The sequence below is a fragment of the Mauremys reevesii genome, linkage group 4 (genome assembly GCF_016161935.1).
Source record: "Mauremys reevesii isolate NIE-2019 linkage group 4, ASM1616193v1, whole genome shotgun sequence".
Lineage (NCBI taxonomy): Eukaryota > Metazoa > Chordata > Testudines > Geoemydidae > Mauremys > Mauremys reevesii.
Genome location: NC_052626.1, coordinates 89,221,804 through 89,247,579, shown reverse-complemented (window position 1 = coordinate 89,247,579; position 25,776 = coordinate 89,221,804). Strand labels below are relative to the sequence as shown.

Here is a 25,776-nt window from a genome sequence, read left to right as displayed (position 1 = left end):
CACACATTAAGGCCCTGATCCTACAATGACATCTATGTTGGATCTCCTTTGACTCCCAGTCTGCTGATCTAATTCCCTAGGGGAAAACACTAAGCTTATAGATTCATAGAATGTCAGGGTTGGAAGTGACCTCAGGAGGTCATCTAGTCCAACCCCCTGCTCAAAGCAGGACCAAACCCCAATTAAATAATCCCAGCCAGGGCTTTATCAAGCCTGACCTTAAAAAACTCTAAGGAAGGAGATTCCACCACCTCCCCAGGTAACCCATTCCAGTGCTTCACCACCCTCCGAGTGACAAAGTTTTTCCTAATATCCAACCTAAACCTCCCCCACTGCAACTTGAGACCATTACTCCTTGTTCTGTCATCTGCTACCACTGAGAACAGTCTAGATCCATCCTCTTTGGAACCCCCTTTCATTCAATCCCCCCTCATTCTTCTCTTCTGTAGACTAAATAATCCCAGTTCCCTCATCCTCTCCTCCTAAGTTATGCGTTCCAGCCTTCTAATCATTTTTGTTAACCTCCGCTGGACTCTTTCCAATTTTTCCACATCCTTCTTGTAGTTTGGGGCCCAAAACTGGACACAGTACTCCAAATGAGGCCTCACCAATGCCGAATAGAGGAGAATGATCACGTCCCTCGATCTGCTGGCAATGTTCCTACTTGTACAGCCCAAAATGCCGTTAGCCTTCTTGGCAATAAGGGCACACTGTTGACTCTTATCCAGCTTCTCATCCACTGTAACCCATAGGTCCTCTTCTGCAGAACTGCTGCCTAGCCACTCAGTCCCTAGTCTGTAGCAGTGCATGGGATTCTTCCATCCTAAGTGAAGGACTCTGCACTTGTCCTTCTTGCAACCTCATCAGATTTCTTTGGGCCCAATCCTCTAATTTGTCTAGGTCCCTCTGTATCCTATCCCTACCCTCCAGCATATCTACCACTCCTCCTAGTTTCGTGTCATCTGCAAACTTGCTGAGAGTGCAATCCACACCATCCTCCAGATCATTAATGAAGTTATTGAACAAAACCGCCCCCAGGACCGATCTTTGGGGCACTCCGCTTAATACCGGCTGCCGATTAGACATGGAGCCATTAATCACTAGTAATACAGCACCATTTTCAAACTGTTATGAGGCAGCATGAAGGAAACACAGCTGAGTGTTGCAATCCTAGCAGCCATTAATATGAACAGGATGGCCCAGATGTCAAGCAGCCAGCTTTGGAAGAGTCAGGAGGCAGCCACCAGCATAGCCACCATGATGCTGGACAATTATTTGGAGGAGGAAGAGGAGGACGGAGATGGGAAACTGAGAAATTACTTCTTTCTGCATGACATTTTCATTTGGTGGAGCACTGCTTCTGGGCTCAGCCAACCAGCACTGCCTGGTGGGAAAGGATACTGCTGAAGAACTGGGATGACCAGCAGTAGCAGCAAAACTTCAGGATGCGAAAGACTAATTTTCCTCAAGATTGGTGGAGAGCTCACCCCAGAGCTGCAGTGTCAAAACACCAACATGAGACCTCTCCTCAGTGTGGAGGAGCCTTTGACCATCACTGCCATCTAGAAGCTCACCATCTAATTTCTATCAGCTAGTAACTAACCAGACTGACACTGACAGATCGACTATTGGGATACTGTTATGGAGGCATGCACTGTTATTAAGAGGTGTTACCGCCCCAGGGGAGCTTGAATTATACATTTCTCTAGCAAAAATGTACTACCATTTATATATGCAAGTAAGAAAGCTTTCACAACAATATTGCACTTTTTTCCTATTGGTAGGTTCCTTAATGGTCAAATTTGATTAATTAAGAGTGACTCAGAAAAAAACACCAAGGAACAGCTGAGACGTTTAGTACGGTTAGTTATGCAAGAAGGGGTTGATACTAAGTGCACATACAATTAGTAAACACATGCATGTAATGTAAATTGTAATAAGATGGGTTTCTTTAAAGGATGAACACTGTATTATATGCTTCTTGGGAGGGGAAATTTTGGGGGGTCAAAATAAAGATTCTACAACAAAATTGCAAGCAAAAATTGAATGTTCTCTCCTCTCCTCTTCAGATACCACGAATAAAACAAGAAGGTAATCAGCCACCTTCATTTAATAATTAATTTGCTATGTTAAAAGTTTCCTCTGTACTACGATGTCAATGAATTTGAGTGCAGATGAAACAGTGTCACTATGATATACTTTATGTTAAGATTACAGATAATTATAATGATCTAACATTTATGTATAGCCTTTCCCCAAATGGGTCTCCAAAGCACTTTACACTATGTATTATAGCAGAAAGACAACTTTGCTATAGTTAATGTTAAGATCAGCTTTCTGTTTAAAGTCTGACTGTTCTAAGTGCTCTAAAATCTACATAGTTACTCACACTGCCCTGAAATTTATGGTGTGTGGGGTTTTTGTTAGTGATCCAAATTTGAGGCCATTTGAACAAAAGGGTCCCGGTGATACAGCAAACCTCCCCCATTCTCTCCTCACAAACCCAAACAAACAAAACCAGCTTTTCTTAAAGTTGACAAATTCTGGTGACCATTTTTGCGCACACAGATCAAACTAGGGCTCATATCATCATACCAGAGTCGCCAATGTTTGAGGGTTACCCCAACAGAGTGCATGGCACCAACAGCCCTGTAGTGGAAATCAAATTAAAACAGTATTTGAAAAATATTTTGCGCCTCTCTGGTTAGGTTCGTCACAAGCATGTGCTTATTCTCAAGCCTAACCGATTATGCTAAGCATGCACAGAAAAAAGGATTTGACAAGACTGCTAGTCTTCAAAGTGTTTCTCACCATCGGGATATCTCAAGGGGATAAGCAGTAGTCTTTTGAATCTGACCCAGCCAGCTACTCTCAGTTTGAGTCCCACCTTGGGCAAAAATCTGGAAAAAGTTGGGAGGCATATTGCTAAAATCTGTCTCTGTTGCAGGTGGTGGGGATGTTAATTATGGGAAAATGTAATCAAACTATTTCTGTAAGAAAAATAGGAAGGGAAGGGCCATGTTGGGGTTGAAGGGAATAAGGTTGAGAGGAGTTGGGATTGCATTGATGTTAGGGGGGTTAGAGGGCTTAGGTAAGAGGGAGAGGTACAAAGTGGGAGCAGATAAGATGTGGAGGTTGGTGAATAAGCAGTAGAAATTGGGAGTTTAGGGGTGAAGTTAGCCTGTTAGCCTTGAATTCTTCCCTTCCATGTGTGCTGGAATCTAGGGGAGCCCTACCCTTCTGCAGGGGTCTGAGCCCCTCGCCCTACCCCCTCGTGTGAGTTAGGATCTGGGGTAAAGGGGCTGAAGATAACACAAATTTAGACATATAAAATCCAGAAACTAGATATAGATCACCCCTGTATGGGGTAGGCGGACTGGGATGACATGGTGGGAGAGCAGGGCTGGCAAGTTATATAGGCTCATGGTGCCCAGGCTCCAGAATTATTCAGGGTCCAGGGGCCCAACTCCACCAGTGTTCGGGGCCGGGGCTGCCCCCGCACACCTTCCCCAAGAGTCCCTGCCTGCGCCCTGGGCAGTGGGTGGCTGCACCCTGTAGCTCTGAACTGCACTCAGCTCTGCCGGCTCCTGTCATCAACTGCTGCTGCAGGGTCCTAGCGCCCCCCAACCGCTAGTGCCAGGGCAGGCTGACCCTGCCCCTGCCCTTCCGCCTCAGATGGACGGATGGACTCTTCCCTTTTCTGGTGGGACCCTCCACCAGCACAGCCCCCCCCCCCGCCTGCAGTCGCTGCTCCTGCCCCACATTGGGTAAGGGTCAGCCCCATCCCCCACCCACAGTGAGGCTACAATGAGGAGCGTAAGCAGGAGAGGAGGCACACACATGATGGCAGCCCACATCCAACATAGGGGAGGCAAGGGGGCTTCCTGGACATGAGGGGGCCCTAGGAGCACATGCAGTGACAGTAGTGCGAGGTGAGTGTGCTGCCGGGAGGGGGGTGAGGGGGCAGAGAGGGGGCTCCTTCCCCGGAGCTCACTGCTGCCAGTGGGGGGAAGGCTGGAGGGAGTTCTCCTTTCTGGCCTCAGCCAGGGGCAACCTGCCCGCACCCCAAACTCCTCATCCCTGGCCCAGCCCCGCCCCACCCCACCCCAGAGCCCACACCCTCAGCCAGAGCGCTCACCCCCCAAAACCCCAACCCTCTGCCCGGCCCTGAGCCCCCTCCCATACCGTGATCCCCTCATCCCCGGCCCAACCCTGCAGCCCTCACCCCAGCCCTCTGCCCAAGCCCCTCCCACAGCCCAAACCCGTCATCCCCCACCCAAGAGACCTCACATTTTTACATTATTTTAAAAAATATATATTGGCTTACAAGGCAGGTGTGTGTGGGGGGGGAGGGGGCAGGACTTGGACCTGTTCTGGGCACCACCAACTGTAGTATATCGACTGTAAACTTAGGTGCGAACTACAACTGCCTACATGACCATTAATTCCTACCAAAAAACATTTTTCTTGCAGTTTAAAACACCAGGAAATTAAATTTAAAAATCTTCATTAACACAGCGTTAAGGTTACCCTGTGATAGCTCATGCCCTTCTAGAACATCAAATTCAGCAAAAGTCAAACTTGTGAAAACCAGGAAATATAGTTAAGGTAAAAGCCCACACAACCTTATCTCTGCCTCTTTGAGTGATGCCCCAATATGCCCACAACACACACTCCCACTTTTCCTTTTCTCTGTAATAGGCAGGTGCTTGCTGCACTTGCCCTATGCTCAACCACTGAGCTTGCTCCCTTTTACCACACTTGTAAAATTTAAACAACCATTTCATAACCTTTTACAGCCCTTTCATACTTGAACACAGCTAAACCTATACTTCCCTGACTCATCATAAAATCCATACACCACTCTCACATCTCACCTCACTACTGACAATACCCATGGTAAGAAGACCCCAGTGCCCTGCTACTGACATAATCTACACAATTGTGCATTGAAATGATGTGGACTAGAGCATCAAGCTGCATATATGCCTCCTTCCTTTGATAACACACATGGGGTGACTCAGAACTGAGCTCCTGAGATCACAATCACAGCTCATCCAAGATGCTCCAACTTATTCCTCCACCATTCAATACAGCTACACCTAACACACTGAATGCAGTTGGAGTTCATTCAGGAAAATCCAAACAGCTATTGATAGCTCTGGGGGGAGAAGCAGAGTTAAGGCTATGTAGGTGTTTACCTTAACTCTATATTCCCTGGTTTTCACACGTTTGAGTTTTGCTGAACTCAACATAGCGGAAGGGCACAGGCTATCGACGGGCAACCTTAACTATGCATTAACAATTTTTTTTGCCATTTAATATATGGGTTGGTTCACCATCATAGGAGCTGTTCAACAGGGCACAACATTTCAGAATACAAAATCCTTCTGAGTAGTGTGTGCCAGAAGATTCCTTGGGGTGGGTTCACTGGACAAGACGGAGGATTCAAATAACCTCACTGGCCGATGGCCTAAAAGTTTTTCAAAAACTGTGCAGTGAATTAAAGCATGAAATCATGAAGTCAGTAAGTGAAGGGAAAAAGAAATTAAGAGGCATAGATGAGAATAGGTTAAGATGAGATTTGAAAAGGGTTGTAGGGTGGATGAAACATATATGGCCGCAGAAGTGAAGGCTGTTACTCAAATAGTGGTGAAATTTTGAGAAGGGACAGAAGAAGGCCAGCAATAAAGAGAACACAGAGAGTAGAAAGGGAGGACAAGCAAGTAAGGTCTGTTAGAAGTAGGTTGATTTAAGCCAACACAGCGTTTTATTAATTAGGGGACTTCTGAATAGAGAACCAGAGAAAGTATTAAAGGGGGTGATATTTTATGTCTGAAGGCAGGCAGCAATACTCTATACATGATGGAGTCTAGACAGCTGGAATTTAGAACGACAACAGAGGAGGGAGTAGCACCCAAGAAGCTCAACACAACCTTTAGGAAAAGATAAAAAATAAACAGCGGAAAAACACTATTAGCCTTTAATTTAGTGACATTTGAAGGTGACCTTGAGAGACCTTAATGGCACTGTCCCATCAATTTATCTATCCTATCTTTATTGAGAAGACAGCCAGAGTTAGCTTGCACAGACAGTGATAACTTTTACTTCAGAAAGGATTGGAGCTAAATGTAACAGCAATAGTATATAATACATATAAACATGATTACTTTCAATATGCCATGCCTATAGAGTACAAAAATATCATCCTTCCTCCTGTAATCAAAAGCAACAAAGCTACAAAGTAAAGCATCAAAACCAAAACACTGAACACACAGATAAAAACCACAAACATATAGGTAAAAGTTTAACTAAAATGCATTTACTGTAATTTATAAACAGCGTTTTGGTTTCCCTCTAGGGCACTATAATTTGTATTCTAAATTTTCCCCAGACATTCAAAGCTACTGAATTTAGAATTCTATCCAATCATATAAACTTAATTTCACATTGAAACTAAAACCCGCAACCACCGCCACCACACAAACACTTTAGATTGCCAATAAAAATATATATTATAGTTCATTTAAGTATGGAATTCTATATTACTGCTTTTACTTATTCTTACTTCTGGGCCATGATTTCTCATACAGCATAGTGTAATATAAAGAACACATTGTCTCCTGTGCGTAGGCTCTGCGTAGGTTTCTCGTCCTTAAAAGCATGCAATGTTACTGGTTAATTGCTAGATTTCAGCCACCTTTCTAGCCTCTTTCTTTCAGTGGGAGTAAAAGGGTTTATTTGTAATATATATTGCTGTTGACAGAATTTTATCTTGTTCTTCTGGAATCTCAGCAATTGCCAAGTTAGAGGCTTCCCCAGAAAGCACGTCAAAGGATTCCCACCCACACACTGAATATCTAACAGGATCTGACCCATTTTTTCCTTATTAAAGCATCAGTACACTTTGGGGCGGGGGGTAGGGATGAGGAAGAATCTTGACTATGCTTGAAACAGAAAAGGAACTAAATGTATACAAGAACTGAAGTTGGAATTGTACACTGTTTACTTTTTATTTCTTACTAAATCATTACCAAGGTGCTAAAAACCATATTTAAAATGCAAAGAACAAATTTATTTTTTCTTGATTTTGTGAATATGATGTTCTTACTTGGTGATTTACAGCTCCAGCTGTCTTTTGCCAAAGCATGAGGAAGACTACACTTATAATTGCTGACTATGGAAAAATACCATGAATTAGCTTTACTTATCTTTTCTTACTGTTCCACTGGGCATATTTCTGCAGTTTGGGCAATAAGGGTCTCATAGCTCAGTATTCATGATACTAGAGTGTGTGCAAAAATTAAGCATGAAAAATAACCACAGTTAAAATATGATTTTACTAAGGTTATTAAAATAGTAAAATGAGAACAAATACAAATAATATTCTATAGTAATCAACTTTAAATAACATTTAAAGACCACAGCATTAGGACTGACTATTGCAAATGCACAAAAGTACAAGCTTCCATGTGAACCAGCAGCTTGAGTCACACCCGAGCTTCTCGTGATTGGGTGGGCCATGACTTTGGATAGGCACTGGAGAGGAAGCTCTTTGGATAGGCATTTCCTGTTCTGCCTGCCTGGATCCAGGGAAGGAATAATGGAGACCAGGGAGACCATGCAAAACTTCAACTTTTTATGAGACTTGTTGAGGAAACGCAGATGCAGGATGGGTCTGAGGTCCCTTTTTGCCTTCAAGATAAGGAAGTAGCAGGAATAGAACCTTTTTCCTTTCATGTCCCAAGGGACCTCCTCCACCGCCCCCAGGCACAGGAGGTTCTAAATCTCTTGAATGAGGAGTTGCTCATGAGAAGGGTCCTTGAAAAGGGATGGTGAAGAGGGTGGGTGGAAGGGAGGGGAAGCCAAAAATTGCAGGGAATAGCCCCGAGATACTATGTTCAGCATCCAATGGTCCAAGGTGACCTGCAACCAGGCTGAATGGTAGGGATGAAGATGGTCGAGGAAGAACAAGGTGGATCTGGGAAATTGACTGGGGCACTGCTCTCCAGCGCAACTTCAAAATGAGTGCTTCTGGCCCCCAGGATGCTTTGCCAGGCTGGGCTGCGCAGGTGAGTTGGAGGAGGAAGGGCAGCGACAACTGAAACTCGTGTCTCTATCCCTTCTCCTTGCAAACCCCTGACGAGGCTGCCAAGGCCTTGGTGGCGGGGGTGGCTGGAACTGCTTCCGTGCAGATTGCAGCATATGCATGCCCAGTGAGCAAAGGGTGGCCTGAGTGTCCTTTAATCCATGCAGCATCGCATCTGTCTGTTTGGAAAAGAGACCATTCCCATCAAATGGGAGGTCCTGGATTGAGGTCTGCGTCTCTTGGGAAAGGCCGGCGGTCTAACACGACGAGCTGCACCTCATAACCACTGCCACGGTGACCACCCTGGCTGCTGAGTTTGCAGCGTCCCACGCCATATGGAAAGAACACCTAGCCGCTGCGATGCCCTCCTCTACTAGGGTGCCGAATTCTTGGCCCAAACCCTGCAGGAGGTATTCCTTGAACTTACGGAGGGAGTCCCATAAATTAAAATTGTATCTGTCCAAGAGGGCCTGATGGCTTGCCACCCGAAATTGCAGGCTGGCAGTGGAATTTTTCTTCTAAAAAAGGTCCAGTCTTTTGGCCTCTTTATTTTTGGGAGTTGAGCTGGTGTGCCCCTGCTTGTCTGTTTTGTTAGCTGCAGAGACAACCAGCAAGCCTGGAGGTGGCTGAGTATAAAAGGTACTCGAACCCTTTGGCCGGGACAAAGTACTTATTTTCAGCCCTTTTGGAGATGAGAGGGATGGATGACGGGGTTTGCCAGAGGGCCTTCGCAATTTTGAGGATGCTGTCATGCACTGCTAGTGCAACACGGGCAGGGATGGAGGCTGAGAGGACACTGAACAAGGCATCCGTATGGTCGTCCATCTCCTCCACCTCTAGACCCAAGTTCTAGGCCACCCATCGAAGCAGGGCCTGGTGTTCTTTAAAATCATCTGGCGGGCTGGCCCTCGAGAGTCCCCATGACTGCCTCGTCCAGGGATGAAGACAATGACTGTACGACCAGAGGAGGCCCTGGGGCATTGTCCCCCATGGGAGAGGGAGGTTTAGGGGTGGGTGCAGTCTCTTCTACCCTGCCTTGACTCTGGGATCAGGGAGTTTTTTAATTTAGTCAGGGAGTCCCACAGATTAAAATAATATCTCCCTAGCAAAGCCAGCTGGTGGGAGATACGTAGTTGAAGACTTGTCTGAGGATGGCTTCCATGAAGACAATCTTCAGCCTGATGTCCCTGTCCTTTTTATTGTGGGGTCTGAAGTCCCAAGAGATCTGGCACTTGTCTCTCACATGGGTTTCCCCCGAGCACTTCAAGCAGCTAGACTGCAGGTCACTCACGGGCATAGGTTTGCCACAAGAGGAACAAGGCTTGAAGCCTGGTGACTGGGGCAAAGAAGTCTCTCGATGATAGGAACTAACTATATACACTAACTATACCAGTAAAAACTATACACACTAAACTATGATAACTATGAATGAAGGAGGAGTCTAAAAATCACTAGGAAGAAGCCTTGCTACAGTAAGAAGGGTCATTCCAGCAACTGTCAAGGGCGGTAAGAAGGAACTGAGAGGGTAAGGGCCGACGGTGCCCCTTATATTGTTGCATTAGTCGCTGGCTCCAGAGGGCACCAGAGCCAGCTGAATGGATACCATTGAGGGAAAAATCTCTGGCAACAGTGCACACAGCATGCACAGACCTAACATGGAATGTATATGAGCAAGCACTTGAACAGTCCAGTCAAAATGTATTTTAATTTATACATACACCAAAAATGCTCATTCATTTACAACTGTGAAGCAGAACTGACACCCCAAAGCTAGTGAGATTAATAAAGGCTGTGTATGCCATAAGGAAACAGTTTTCCTACTTAAAGATGGCAATCTGAATTATGAACATAAATGTATCTATCTTGTTCAGTAGTTTATTATCTCTCTGGAGAAATGACCCAACAGTTCATTCCAATGCTGTATAAATGGGAGATGTAGGGAGAAAACAAAACAAAACAAAACATAAGATTGCATCTGTATGTTCTGAACTATTTAAGTGTGTGATTTAATTCTATCTCAGCTGGTCAAGTAGTGATTTCTCAAACAGTGGTTGCGAGATATGCTACTTCAGAAAGAATCCACAAGGATTCTTTTGATGGACTTGAGTCTATAGAGAGCCTCAACTTCAGTGCCCATATGAATAGCTTCACATCAACTTATTGACACGAAGAGGAGCGAGGAAGCCCTTCTGCATTTCACATTGTCATAATAAATTACATCAGCTGTAATACTGTGATTAGACATCAGCATGTCTTATGTAAACAAAAGTGAAGAAGGGATGGGAAAAGAGAATTCCACTTTGGAAACAAATACAGTTTTTGTTTCTATGGGTAGAATAATATCTAGCGCTTCTAAAATCTTTTCATCTAGTTGGGAAAGCAAACCCCGCCATAAAATAGGCTGAGTAGGATATCTGTTCATTAGGGGAAAATGGACTTTAAGTCACAGGACTATCGATCTATAGAGCAGCGTGGGTGTCTTCCTCTTTGTTTTGTGAATGCTGCCTTGATCTCTTGCATGTAAGATTTGGACTAGCTGAGTCTATTTATTTCCTTTTGTGATACTTGTATAGAAAATGGTACAGAAGACTTAACAGGAAAGGTTTTGCTATTCTAGTGGCACCCTTGAGAGTCAGGGAGTTGGAGATTCCATCTCTGTAGTCTGTGACTATGCTATGGCGTTACACCAACATAGATATGGAGGTGCACCTATGCCACTGTAGCGTCTGTATAGTAGACATGGCCTCGAACTGAGTTAATGCCATCACGAACATACAGAGAACATGTGGGAGCTGTCTAAATAGCTGTTGCCAGTGTGGTGAGGGGAGGGAGAAAAGCCAGCCTCTGCCCTCTCCAGGACTCATCATATAGGCTCCTTTGTGGGCATCACATGGGGCAGGAAACCCATACCTACTGGGGGGGAGGGAAGGGAAGAGAAGCCTTGCTGGACTTCCTCCCATAACTTTCCACCCCTGTTCTTATCACCACACTGGGGGCTCCATATGTAGACAGAGATCCCAGAGGTGGGGAAGAGAGAGGCCAGGCTTCCTTCAACCACCCACAAGACCCATCATGTGGTGCTGGTGGCCAATTTCCCCTCTGGGAGCACCATATGGGACAAGAGTGCCAATTCCCAGGGGTGGAGAGAGTCAGAATGGTCAGGCTTCCCCCTGACTTACGAGAAGGCAAAATTAAGATGACGCCCCTATATCTGGCATTTCCTAACTTTCAAGTACTTGACTTTGCAACCTAAATGAAGTATTTTTAATATAGCTATTTTGTATTTAATTAACTATTTACAACGTTAATATAGGATTGTTGTAATCTGCACTATCTGCTGTTCTCTGATCTGTCGTGGCAATTAAAATCAGAGGCATTGGGACTGCTCACTATCCCAATGTAATATCAAGAGGAAGGCTGTTAAGGGATTGTATGTCTGGACTGTCCTCCCCCTTGATATTAATGGTTGCTGAACAGGGTCAAGGCTGGGGTAATAATGACCAGCAGTAAAGTAAAGAGAAGCAGATCTAATTCTTCCCTGTGTTAAAACTCCGCCTCCCCTGCCTGACTTGGGAGAGTTCTGCACTTCCAGAAGTCATCTTGGCTAGGAGGTGAGGGCTCAACAGCTAGGGGAACTGAAGCGGAAGCAACAGGAGAGTTGCTGAGGCCCCTAGCCTTTCAACAGTAAAGCAGCAGCATCTTTGGGATTGCGGAGAATGTATAAAGATGAGATGCCCAAGCCAGGTGTCTCCGGACGAAAGATAAATCTAATACACAGGTTATACAGAGACTACATAAAATCTCTTTTGAAATACTGTAAAGTCTTCTAAAATGCTGGAAGTTTCCCTCCTGCAAAAAAATTTTTTTTTCCAGAACAAGCTCCCAGGCATTTCAGTTTTATTTGTTTTTTATACCAAAGCAATTCCCACATCCTGGTCAAGTCAAAATAATAATAGTTTTAGAAATGTGCCTACTCAGCTGCACAGATTTATGTACAAGCATGCCTATATGCTCTTTGTTTGGCTGGCCATGGAACTGCTACTTGAGGCCAAACTGCCTTCAGTTACCTTGTTATTTTGTCCTCATTCTCTTCCCTTTACTTTGGCCCATCATTGAAGATGAAGCAATGCTACGTCAGCACACACCACTGAAACTTATGATGACAACCTCTGGTGAGTTGCCTGGTTAGTATTTTGATCTAACTGCCACTACTCCAGGCAACACAGCATATGTCTGCTCCCTATCAGCCCACAGTTACCCACAAATTAACGTTCTGCTGTCCCCTAATATACTTCATCTGTTCTACCTATTTCACCAAACAGGCTCTGATTCTGAGAATTCCTTTTGTCTTTTGTGCTCTCCAGTTTGTGTACTTGGCTTCTCAGTTTCCAATATATTTTCCAGAATCTTCCATGAACTGTAAGCCATCTTGGCTTCTAATTCTCCTCCCCCATCTGCTTCTTGTCCTTTGTCTCTCACCTCTTCTTTATCTATTACTGTTTCCTCTCCATCCACTATGCTTTGAATCCAATTTATTAGCTCACACATATACCCGTGCCCAATACAGATAGTAATGTAGAAGCACTATTCTGGCTCTTTTCACTCACCCAGTCAGTCACTGCTTCCAAGGCGAGTTCAAAGATTTGACTCCTTTTTGAAGATAATGTTAGTTATCCATGTCATCTGATGAGTTCACAGTTATCTTTAAGTTCCATGAAACAAGGCAATAGGTCTCCTGGAACTCCAAACAGTAATGTGGCACTGCTACGTGGGGCAGCATAAATATCAGGCATAAAATTGAGTGCACAGAGATAGTGTTCATGCTTCAGAATGTGATTTCACCAAATGATATCAAGAAATAAACTATATAATCTATCCCAGTCACCTGTACTAATGTAATTATTGTAAACTGCTTTGGGATGAACATTAAGAGTTTCAGAACAAACAAAAAAAAGATGCTTGTGTTACAAGTGAGACGTGAATTGCGCATATAAACTATTCTGTTTTCCCATAGAAATTTAATTTAAATGTTATGTGCAGCAAAGAGAAAGGAAGTTGAAAGACTTCAACATTTAATCTAAAAGCATTTTTGCCATAGATTTGAATGTCACCTCTTTATTAAAAAAAAAAGAATCAAAGAATATAACATTTGTAATATTAACAAAGAAATTATTAAAATACATTTCTTAAGAGCACTATTGTATTTCCTGTCCTTTTCTGCCTAGCAAATTAAGATCTGAGTAATACATGGGCACAGGAGTCTGTGTTAGCAGATCCTGTGACGCAAGATTGTGACCTTGTTTACTTGATGACTAAATTCTGAAGCCAGCGGCACAAGTCACAAAGTACAGCAGGAAATATAATACTGAAACTCAGTAAATTATCTTTATTTGTTTTTTATGAATCTGTCTAGTGTAAATGAGTCACAGCTAAATTAGCTCATAATTTAATTAAAAACTAAACTTTTATTAAATCAATTTCTTGTTTGTTGTGAAAGATTTCTTTTGTGGCAAAACTAATTTGGTGTGCAATAAAAATTTTTAAATACAAGCTTGTTACTAGAATAGTCCCAAATTAAACTGATCACACTCAGTTTTAAACACTGCAGTGACTAGCTAAAGCACACAGGGCAGGTAGCAGCAGAGAAAATGCATTAAATTCAAGTAGTCTCATAAAAATTTAAGCCTTACATGCAAAAAAGTCAAAAGTGACTTAAGGTAGGTTTCTTTCTTTTAATGAAACTAATAGGCACATACTGTAGTACTATAACCATTTAAATGTATACACAAAAGATAAAGTATGGTGCTTGACACCCCATAAATACCATAGATAAGACAAGAAAAGCAGAATTCTACTTACGGATATGACTCTGAAAGTTGCCGAGCTATTTTATAAGCTGCTGGGTCTCTGTCTAGTGCATATATTGTAATATCAGTTACTTTCTGTAGAAGAGCTGTAGTATGACCTCCTGCTCCAAACGTCATATCAAGCATACGCTGTTGAATGCAAAAGAAATAATACTGTTACTTAATAATATAAGGTAAAGAAACCTACTGTTGATTTAAGCCTTTTCTAGTTAACCGCTCTAATATGGTGTGGAAGAATAAATATTAAATCCATTTCACAAGCTTTTTTTGAAAACATTTTAAAGCAATTTTCATTGAACATGCTTCAAAGAACAGCACAAGCCAATTCACATTTATTTTCTTTTGCTCAGATTGTGATCCCACATGGAGGGGAGCCTCTATGCAGAAGATGAGGTCAGTCACTTCCTGCAACATCATATCTTCCCTTTCTCCTGACTTCAAAGGAGGTTGAAGGGTCTAAGCACTTCACAGGATTTACTCAGCAACTTGTAGGATTGTGCTTAAAAGGAAGGATGATGGGTATGTACAAAACACCAGTAGTTCACAAGTTCTTTTCTGGATCCCAACTTGTGATGGGCTGGCAAATGAACTCCCTTACAAGCTGTCCCCACACGTCACATCCTGCCACTACTAAAGCTGTCTCTTGTCTCTTTCCACTTTTCTGCATCTGCTTTTTATTCCCCTTTTCACTTTTTCCCCTTTCATATGTATATTTTTTTCCTTTTTGCACCATGAACCTCTCTCCTTTTCTCTTGTTGCACCTCTTCTTATTTCTCATTCAAAGGCTACACACTGCTTGGGTTTAGCTGCAACGCAGGTTTCCTTTAAGCTAAGGGTATGTCTACACTACCAGATTAGTTTGATTTAACTTAATTTGAATTTGTGGAATCGACCTTACAAAGTCGAATTTGTGTGTCCACACTAAGGACACTAATTCAACTTTGTGAGTCCACACTAACGGGGCAAGTGTCGACATTGGAAGCGGTGCACTGTGGGAAGCTATCCCACAGTTCCCGCAGTCCCCGCTGCCCATTTGAATTCTGGGATTTCCCCACAATGCATGCTGGGGGAAAAAATGTGTCGAGGGTGGTCTTGGGTAACTGTCATCATTCAACGTGCTTTCGGACGTCTCAAAGGGAGATGGAGGAGCTTACTGACTCGCTCGGATCTCAGCGAAACCAATATCCCCATTGTTATTGCAGCTTGCTGTGTGCTCCACAATCTCGGTGAGAGCAAGGGGGAGACCTTTATGGCGGGATGGGAGGTTGAGGCAAATCGCCTGGCTGCTGATTACGCTCAGCCAGACAGCCGTGCAATTAGAAGAGCCCAGCGGGAAGCGCTGTGCACCCGGGAGGCTTTGAAAGCTGGGTTCCTCAGGGAGCAGGGTAACCTGTGACTGTTCAGTTTCTTTACAGAGAAGCTGAACCCGCCCCTGCTTCAGTTACTGTTGACTTTCTTCTGCGGTTACATACCCCGTTCACCACGTTCACCCCCCTTCCAACACACGTTTAAAAATAAAGTTAATGGAACATTGTTAATTAACAACGTTTTCTTTATTAATGAATTCATGTTAAAAGGTTGAAACAGGGACGCAGACTGTGGTGGGTAGGATGTGCAGTGATGTTAACACCGCTTCTACACTCGAGGAATGACAGGCTCCACTCCTAGAGCGGTCTGCAGTGCCGGACTGGTTGTTTCAACGGAGCCTGCCATCCCTCCTTTTCGGGACTCTGTGTGCGGGGGCTACGTGACCTTGTGGCGGGGGAGGACGGTTACAGATTCCCCTGTTGCATGGCGCTGTGGTCCGGGACAAGGACCGCTGCATAAGTTCTGTGACCGCCCTCCCATGCTACAAAGTCACGTACCCCCCACCCACACAGAACATGGAAAACACCTCCCAGACCGACTGGGGTGCCTACTGACTGCACTGTGTGTGTGACCTGCTGCTGATCCTGCCCCCGTGTCTGTACCCTGGTAAAGGTGACTGTCCTATGCAATTAACAACCCCTTTCACAGACAGTCTTCTGTAGAAAAACTTGACAGAAATAGTAATTAACAGCAAACTACTTTTAATAATTAACTACAGAGTTAGGGGATGAAACTGGGATTGGGGCTTCGGTGAGCCAGGAAGGGAAGGACTTCTCAACATTTAGGGAATGAGAGCCTTCTTGTATTTGTGCACTCTGCAGGGGTGCAGTGACAGTTTTCACGGCCCCTGTCGCCCCTCCTTCTTGTTACTTTGGGTGAGGGGGGTTTGGGACTTTGTGGCGGGGGAGGGCGGTTGCAGATACAGTGCAGGGGGGCTCTGTCCTCCTGCCTGCGGTCCTGCAGAACATTCACAAGGCGCCGGAGCGTGTCAAATTTTCCCTGGGCATTTCCTGTGTGGCTGGTCAGAACATCCAAGCTCGGACTGCTGTCCAGAGCGTCAACAGAGTGGTGCACTGTGGGATAGCTCCCGGAGCTACTAAGGTCGATTTCCGTCCACACATAGCCTAATTCGACATAGCCATGTCGAATTTAGCGCTACTCCCCTCGTCGGGGAGGAGTACAGAATTCGAACTAAAGAGCCCTCTAGGTCGAACTAATTAGCTTCCTGGTGTGGACGGGTGCACGGTTAAGTCGAATTAACGCTGCTAAATTGGACATAAAATCCTAGTGTAGACCAGGCCTTAGTAGAGTCCTATAGAAGAAAAAGAAAATAACTGATGTTTGGACCACTGGTCTGCAGCTTTTACTTGTACCTCTTCTGTACTGAACACACAGTACAGTTTGTGTACTGCGTGCTCTGCCTCTTCATTCTGCAGGAATGGATCTCGCACTGTTGACCAACATGCTACTCGTTCTCACTAACATGAGCAGCAGTGGAGTTATTCCTTAAACTACAGAGGCAAGAGCAGTTCAACATTGATCTCGCCACGCGTAGTAGCTATGACACAAGATTGCTTGTGGCATTCACAGAGGTGCTGACCACAGTAGAACACAACTTCTGGGCTCAGGAAACAAGCACTGAGTGGTGGGATCACATCGTCATGCACGTCTAGGATGATGAGCAGTGGCGGCAGAACTTTCGGATGAAGAAAGCCACATTCATGGGACTATGTGATGAGTTCACTCCAGCTCTGTGGTGTAAGGATACGAAAATGAGAGCTGCCTTGTCGTTGGAGAAGCGCATGGTGATTGAACTGTGGAAGCTGGCTACTCCAGACTGCTACCAATTGGTCGCTAAGCAGTTCGGAGTGGGAAAGTCGACCATTGGATTTGTGTTGATGGAAGTGTGCAGGGCCATTAATCGCATCCTGTTCCGAAAGACTGTGACTATGGGCAACGTGTGTGACATTGTGGATGGCTTTGCACAAATGGGCTTTCCTAACTGCAGAGGGGTAATAGATGGCACACATATTCCAATTCTGGCACCAGAACACCTAGCCACCGAGTACATTAATAGGAAAGGGTATTTCTCTATGGTTCTCCAGGCGCTTGTGGATCACCATGGGCATTTCACGGACATTAACGCAGGCTGGTCTGGAAAGGTGCATGACTGACGCATCTTTCGGAACACTGGCCTGTTCAGGAAGCTGCAAGCAGAGACTTTCTTCCTGGACCAGAAGATAACCAGAAGATAACCGTAGGCAAAGTGAAAATGCCCACTGTGATCCTGGGAGATCCTGCCAACCCTTTAATGCCGTGGCTTTTGAAGCCATACATGAGGCACCTTGAAGGCAGCAAGAGGCAGTTCAACAAGAGGCTTAGCAAGTGCAGAATGACTGTTGAGTGTGCTTTTGGTCATTTAAAGGCCCGCTGGCACAGCCTATATGGGAGGCTGGACCTGGCCGATGACAATATTCCTATGCTTATAGCCATGTGCTTTATGCTCCATAATATTTGTGAAGGGAAGGGTGAAAGCTTCACTCACGGTTGGACCTTGAGGCTCAGCACCTGGAGGCTGAATTTGAACAGCCAGAGACCAGGGCTATTATAGGGGTGCAGCGCAGGGCCATAAAGATCAGGGATGCCTTGGCGCAGCAATTTGAATCTGAAATCCACTAATATTTGTTGCTATGTTCAGGAGTGCAGTGTTTGCAATGCTAGGAGGTGATTGTGATTGGTGCAGACGATTCACTATGAAGGTTTAAGAAAATTGTCTGTTGCTCTGCAGAGCTCTGTTTGATTTTAATTAATGGAATAAAGATTGCTTTCAAACTAAAATAATTATTTTATTAAAAAACAACAATTGGAGGAGAGAGACAAACAAAAAAAACCCATCAGCACTGTGGGGGACGGGGGAAGGGAGGGTCCCAGAAGGAGGTGGGGTCCCAGGACAGTTAAAGATTTGTGTATGTCCAGGTATCATATGCAACCTTATCCTTTGGAGTCCAGCGCAGTGGGTACTGTACTTTAGCAGGGCTAAACTGCAGAGGGACAGGTGTTGAGTGCAGTGGGTACTGGGAGTCCGCAGGGCTGGACTGTGATGGGGCAGGAGTGGAATGCAGCGGGTACAGACTGGAGCCAGGAAGTTGATAAGAGTGTGTTGGCAGTGTCTGGGGGGCGCATGGGAAAGAGTTTTGTGACAGCGGCTGCAGGGGAGGGCGGGTGCAGAGCTGCTTGGTTTGTAGTGCTAGTAGCGCCTAGAGTGTGTCTGCTTAGCACTCCATAACTTTTAAGAGCTGCTCCGTGGCTTCATTCTGGGATGCTGCGTTCTCCTTTCAGTCCCTCTTCTCGCTCTCCCGCCGCTCCTTCAATTCTTGTTTTTTGGCCACGGAGTGCATCATGACATCACTCAGAAGGTCCTCTTTAGTTCTTCATGGCTGCTCTCTAATTCTGCACAGCCGTTCAGCTGGCAATAACGAAGAGCGAAGCTGGGTTCTCAAGGTCATATCTGTGAAGCCAAAATGCAACGTTTTACAAAAGCAGTATTGTTTGCAACACACAGACCACTGATTCAGTGATTTAAAACACAGCCAGTATTCACATACCTGTCACTAACTGGCTGACCCCAGGCAAACACACGAGCCACAAGACCCCCAAAATGGTGAGTAACCACAGGGGCAGGGGAAATCAGTGTTCCAGGACCATACTGTACACTGGGCACATGGCTCTTGGAAGAGCCAGCACTGTAGTGGGGGCTTTATAATCATTACTGTCCCCACATTTTCCACAGGCTGTGTTCATTATGGGAGATATCTCGCTGTTGAGGGTGAGCAGGGAATCAAGGGAGGGTCTTCTCCAAGACTGTTGCTTCCGCCCTTGCCCTTATGTGGCTCACCTGTGTGCAACAATGCCTTCCTCTCCCCAGTGACGACAGAGAGGCATGGGAAAGTTACCCTTAATGGGCAAGAAACAAAACAGCTCTGCCAAAGAACCTCTGGCAGCGGATTGCCCAGTATCTCCGAGAGAGTTACATGGAAATCTCTGAGACAGATTCCCATGAAGTGAGGGAGTCAATCAATACCCTGTTTGGCTGCTCAGACTAGGCATGTGGTGGTATGTTCATCATACAGACAACAAGCCTGCTTTCTGCAACTCTCCTTCCCCCAACAACTCACTTCAGTGATTCCCAAAATCAAAGCCACTTACCAGGGGCCTTCTCTCCTGTTTGCACTTTGCCAAGCTCCAACAGCTGTGACTGACTAGCCTCCTCCAGGGTAGAGAAGAGCTCCTGGCTGCATGCATCTCTGACCTCCGAGTCATCCTCTGCCTCTGGGTCCCCTTCCCCCTCCACATCCTCGTCCAAGATTTCCTTCTCCTGGCTCGGTCCACTCTCGACTGGCACAAGAGCCACCGAAGTATCCACAATGGCCTTTGTAGTGAGGGTGGGGTCACCACCGAGTTTCGTGTCCAGCTCTTTGTAGAACCGGCAGCTCTTGGGCACAGCATCAGAGCAGCGGTTTGCCTCCCATGCTACGCGGTAGGCGTTCCGCAGCTCCTTCCCTTTGTCCCTGCACTGCAGTGTGTCCCGGTCATGGTCCCTTTCTGTCATGTTTTGTGAAATCTGTCCGTAGGTATCATAATTCCTACGGCTCGAGCGCAGCTGGGACTGGACAGCCTCCTCTCCCCAAATGCTGATGAGGTCCAGCAGCTCGGCATTGCTCCAAGCGGGGGATCGCCTGGTGCGTTGAGCAGTCATCGTCACGCTCAGACCACTGCATGCGTCACCGAGCAAACAGGAATGGGACTTTAAAAATTCCAAAGGAATTTAAGGGGTGGGGCTCACAGTTGGTCACCTGTGGGCAGGACAGTAGAGTTCAAACTGATGACCAGAGAGGTGAGAACAGGCATTGTGGGACACCTCCCAGAGGCCAGCCGCAGTGCTGTAAGTGATCAGGGTATCTACACTGGCACCGCAGTGCTGTAGCCCTGGCGCAGAAAGCTGTACATCTCTAACTGGGTGATTTTTTTTTTTTTACAGTGCTGCAACTGTGCAGTTTCTGAGCACTAAGTGGCTTTGCAATGTGTACACCTCCGGAGTTACACCGCAGAAAGCTGCTTTACTGCACAGAAACTTGCCAGTGTAGACAAGGCCTTAGCTGATGTCTGCTACAGACCATCAGCTCTCACTAGGGAACAGGATGAGTGTCTCCTTATGGACCTATCATGGGTAGGAAAAAGGCTGGGTGAATTTGGGTGACTTCAAATTGATGATATATGCTGGAGGTCTCATGCTGTTAGCACTAAAACATCCTTGGAATTTCTAAATATCATAGATGACAACCTCTTAACTCAAAAATTGTTGCATCCAAAATGGGGCAATTCTATATTAGACCATGTCTTGATAGATAAAGAAGAACTGATCATAAAACTCAAAATTAATGGTAGCTTAGGTATAAGTGATCATGACTTGATCATACTTGTAATGTGCAAACAGAATTGTCACTGGGCAGGGCTACTCCCCAGCTCCAAGTATGAACTGCCACACCAAATCTCTTTCAAGGAGGTTTAGAACCGAATACACAAACAGAAAAACAGTCTTTTGAACTCAGTCTTTACTTTCAGGTTTCAGCTCCACTTCTCTTAAGGGCCTCTGGCCACCTCCCAGTTCTGACCAGTTCTGCTCCCTCTCTGGGGAAGCCCCTTAGGCTGTCTTCCTGAGCACCAGGCTCCTTGCTCCCGGGGAAGCACCACAGAAGTTAGCTCCCCTGCACTGTGGCTTTCCCTCACAGGCTCAACCTGTCTCAATCAATCCCCCTTTCACTGCCCATTAGCAGCCCTTTACAGGTCCAGGTGTAGTCCAGGTCCCTTTAATTATCTGGACTGGACTCACCTGCTCAGGTCCAGGGGAGATGAGCCTCATCTATCCACCAGGATCAGCCACCCTGTGACAAGAATAAAGTCCAGACCAGTGATATATATATACCTGACGCTTCAAAAAGGTCAAGCCACTTGTATCAAATTTCATATACTATTAAAGGAAACTGTAAAAGTTGAGAGGCCAGATCAGTTGCTGGTGCAAATGGCCAAAGTAAACAAAAGTGATGATATACAAACAGTTGCACTAAATTCTAGTAATAGCACTGACAAGTGCTACAACCACACTCCTTAATGTTGCTCCTTTAATCTTGTGAATAACCAGTAGAATCAAGACAATAGGAGCACTTAAAAACAAAAGGACAAATACTTTATTTTATATTATCCCATTAACACACAATAATAAAAACAGCTATACCCACAGCAACAGAAGAAGAGAACAAACAAACAGGATTAAAAGGCAGACTTCTGTGACATAATATACATGCACAACTCCCTGAGACTTCACCTTATGAGTCCTGGCCCTTAATTTGTTTTTTAAAAACTTGGAGGAAATCTACATTTTGAATTGCCAAAAAGAGAATGTTCACAGGCAAGGGACATAACATGAAAAAAAGTCAGAACCAAATGAGGAATTGATATACATAGAGCATTGGAATGACCTAGGATACACAGGAACATACGAGCCATGGAAGAACTTTACATATTATCAATGAAATACTAAAAATCAATATGTTGATGAACTGTCAATCAATTGAGCTTGGATAAAATGGGTGAAATAAGATACAAATGTCTAGGTAGTCTGCGTAATAATTCTTACAGACTATTTCTAGCCATTCAAATTCATGAAGATGAATATAATTAAACTTCAAAATTTTCTCTCCCTCTCCCATTTACAATTACTGTCCTGGATAAGAACACAGCATAGGATTTTTAATTTTAATTTAATGTTATTTATTTATTTTTTAAAGAGGCATGGATAGGTAGTTCAGTATCCAAATTTAGGCTTTGTTTAAAAAAAAATCTTTAAAATTTAGTAAGACCTCAAGGATCATCTAGTCTAACCCCGTGCCAAGCTGCAAGATTTATTTTGTCTAAACCATTCAAGACAGATGGCTATTCAGCCTCTTTTTGAAAACCTCCAATGAAGGAGCTTCTGCAACCTCCCTAAGCAGTCTGTTCCATTGCCCTACAGTTAAGAAGTTTTTCCAGAGATTTAATCTAAATCTGCTATGCTGTAATTTGAACCCATTGCCTCTTGTCCTGCCATCTGTGGCAAGAGAACAACTTTTCTCTGTCTTTTTTATGGCAGCCCTGCAAGTATTTGAAGACTGCTATCATGTCCCCCACTTAATCTCCTCTTTTCCAAACTAAACATACCCATTTCTCAAATGGCTTGAGTTCCATCCCTTTGATCATCTTTGCAGCTCGCCTCTGGATCCTTTCTGGTTTCTCTACATCCTTTCTACACATTAGTGACCAAAATTTGACACAGTATTCCATCGGAGGCATAACCAGTGCCAAGCAGCAGGTACTATCACCTCCCATGACTTGCAAGCTATGCCTCTGTTAATGCAACCTAATATTGCATTTGCTTTTTTTGCCACAGCATCACATTGTTGACTCATATTGAGGTTGTGATCCACCACAATTCCCAGATCCTTTTCAGCAGTGCTGATGTCAAGCGAGTTATCTGTCTGTATTTGTGCATTTGGCTTTTCTTCCCTAAGTGTAGCACCTTACATTTGTCTTCGTTGAATTTCATGTTGTTGTCTGTAGCCCAGTTCACCAATTTATCAAGATCCCAATTATGTATCCACTTAATGGTAGTTCCGCTGCGCCTGCATTTCTCCAGCTTATCAAAATATCAGGTGTGACTGTGTCAAAAGCCTTGCTGAAGTCCAGGTATATTATGTCTACCACATTCTCCCTATCCTCCAAACCAGTTACCTTGTTAAAGAAGGAAATCAAGCTGGTTTGGCATGATTTGTTCTTAGTAAATCCATGTTGGCTGCTAGTTATTATCCTTATATCCTCCACGTATTAGCAAATTGGATGTTTTATTGCCAATAGGAGTTTGCCTGGGAACTATCCGAGAGGAGCTATGATGAGTGCTACTGAGGTAGGTGCTGCATTGGGGGGCTGTGCTGTGAGGTGGATATCTGAGCCTCTGTCTGCTGTGACCTTTTGTTTGACTACTGTTTGACTGGTCCTAGTTGCAGAGACTGTTTGACCAAGTGTTTGTTTGTTTAAAAAGTGTGAATTGGGAGTGCTTTGTTCCAGGTGGGCCTTGAGCGACTGATTGAAATGTGACCCAGGAGTGGTTTTAAGCCGGAGGAAATGCTTAGGGTATGTCTACACTGCTCACATTGCAGCACTGTGACGTGGGCAGTGTAGACACGCTTTATTGCCAGGGAGAGCTCTCCCAGTGATAAAAAACAACAACACTCTGAACGAGGCGACAAAGCTACCACTGCAGTGATTTCCGGCAATAAAGCGCTGTCTATACTGCTGCTTTTCAGCACTAAAACTTTTGTCACTCAGGGGGGTGTTTTTTCACACCCCTGAACGACTAAAGTTTTAGCACTGAAAGTGGCAGTGTAGGCACAGCCTTAGAGCCAGCAACCTTATAAAAAGGCAGACAGTTATGAACTAGGGAGCAGGGAACAGAAGAGACGCAAACAGACAGACTTTGCCTGGGAACTAACCGAGAGGAGCTATGGTGATTCAAACATCCCTACCACATTTCCTACTCACACTTTGCAGCACTCTCCTAATGTTTGGGACCCATTCAACCATATGAAATAATTAATGGTAAATTGGATACTATGATTTATGTTCTACCCTAACAAGAGGATATTCAATTAACCTAAAGGGCAGCAAATGTGTGACTGAAAATAAAAACATTTTACATAACAATGTCCAACAAGGCATTTGTGGAACTCAGTGGCATAACCCATTGAGTCCAAGAGTTTAGCTGAATTAAATAAAAAGACATTTATATGAATAAAAAAATCCACAGTCATGTATGTGTGTATATGAGAGAGAGAGAGAGAGAGAGAGAGAGAGAGAGAGAGAGAGAGAGAGAGAGAGAGAGAGAGAGAGAGAGTATTCTCTCTAACAAAACTGTGGATATAAATAAAAAACACCAAGTTTTAGAGCATAAAGAATCACTAACTGACAAGGGGTTAGGAAAAATGTTCGCTAATGAACAAGTTATTTCATGGGGCCTAAATAGATCCTAATTGTCCAATACAGCATTTCTTGCACCATCCTCTCAACTATCTAAGGGCTTGGCTACACTTGCAAGTTGCAGCGCTGGTGGAGGCTTTCCAGCGCTGCAATTAGTAACTGTCCACACCTGCAAGGCACATCCAGCGCTGCAACTCCCTGGCTGCAGCACTGGCTGAACACCTGGTCTGCTTGGGGAATAAGCATTGCAGCGCTGGTGATCCAGCGCTGCTCGTCAAGTGTGGCCACACACCAGCGCTTTAACTGGCCTCCAGGGTATTAGGAGATATCCCAGAATGCTTTTAACTAAATTACTCTCTTTGTTTTGTTATGCTGCCTCTCTTTGTTTTGTTGTGAACGAGCTCCGCGCGGAGCTCCGTTGCCGGTGCTGCTTATCTAAAAAACAAACAGAGCTCCTGTTTGCTGTGATCAATCTGTACCTGGCTGTAAACAATCAAATGAGAGGCAGGCAGGGAGTGAGTGAAACAGCGGGGAGTCGTGTTGGATGCAGGCTGTTTGCAATTAAGAGTTAAGACTAAGGGGTTGGAAACATTTTCTGATTTTTTCAAGGCAGGAAGCTAAACACACAGTGTTGGCTCCAAAAATCCACTCTCTCTCTCTCTCCCCCGCTCCCTGTCACACTACACACTACACCCCACCCCCCTCTTTTGAAAAGCACTTTGCTGCCACTTGAACGCTGGGATAGTTGCCCATAATGCATCACTCCCAACAGCACTGCAAATGCTGCAAATGCGGCCACACACCAGCGCTGGTAGCTGTGAGTGTGGCCACACACCAGCGCTGTTCCTACACAGCTGCATGACCAGTGCTGTAACTCCCAGCGCTGCAACTTTCAAGTGTAGCCAAGCCCTAATACTCGTTACGTAGGAAACTGGAATTCACAGTCTAATATGGTATTCCTATTCCTAAAAGAAATGACAAAAAACAAAGTGAACAATGTTAATTTGTTTTATTTGTCTAAGTTTAGTTTTGCAAATAGCAAAAATTAAATTTGACAGCATAAATGATGACAAGTAAAATTGATATTTTAAATTATTAAGAGCAGGTTAGGCAAACACCTGTCGGGGTAGCCTAGATAATATTTAGTCCTGCCATGAATGCAGGGAACTGGACTAGATGACCTCTCGAAGTCTCTTCCAGAACTATGATTCTAATAACCTATTGAACAGTCTCAACTCCCCACAGAAAAATATGAAGGAACTATGTGAGAATAAACTAACAGTGCTTTCTGTTCCCTACATAGGATTAACCTGAACAGGAAACAACGTGCTCACAATAATCTTCAGTGTCACTTAAAAATTAGTTTAAAGATTTAGATTTTGCAAG

The 25,776-nt window shown here is 44.6% G+C and overlaps 1 protein-coding gene across 5 annotated transcripts in view; it reads right to left on the bottom strand.

Moving 5' to 3' along the window:
• Window positions 1-25,776, bottom strand: part of METTL15 (methyltransferase like 15) — a 199,051-nt gene that overhangs the window by 88,881 nt on the left and 84,394 nt on the right. For all 5 annotated transcript variants that reach the window (XM_039537090.1, XM_039537091.1, XM_039537089.1 and 2 more), the window contains one exon: window positions 13,949-14,085. In XM_039537090.1, the coding sequence (XP_039393024.1) occupies window positions 13,949-14,085 (137 nt within the window). The remainder of the gene's footprint in view (window positions 1-13,948; window positions 14,086-25,776) is intronic.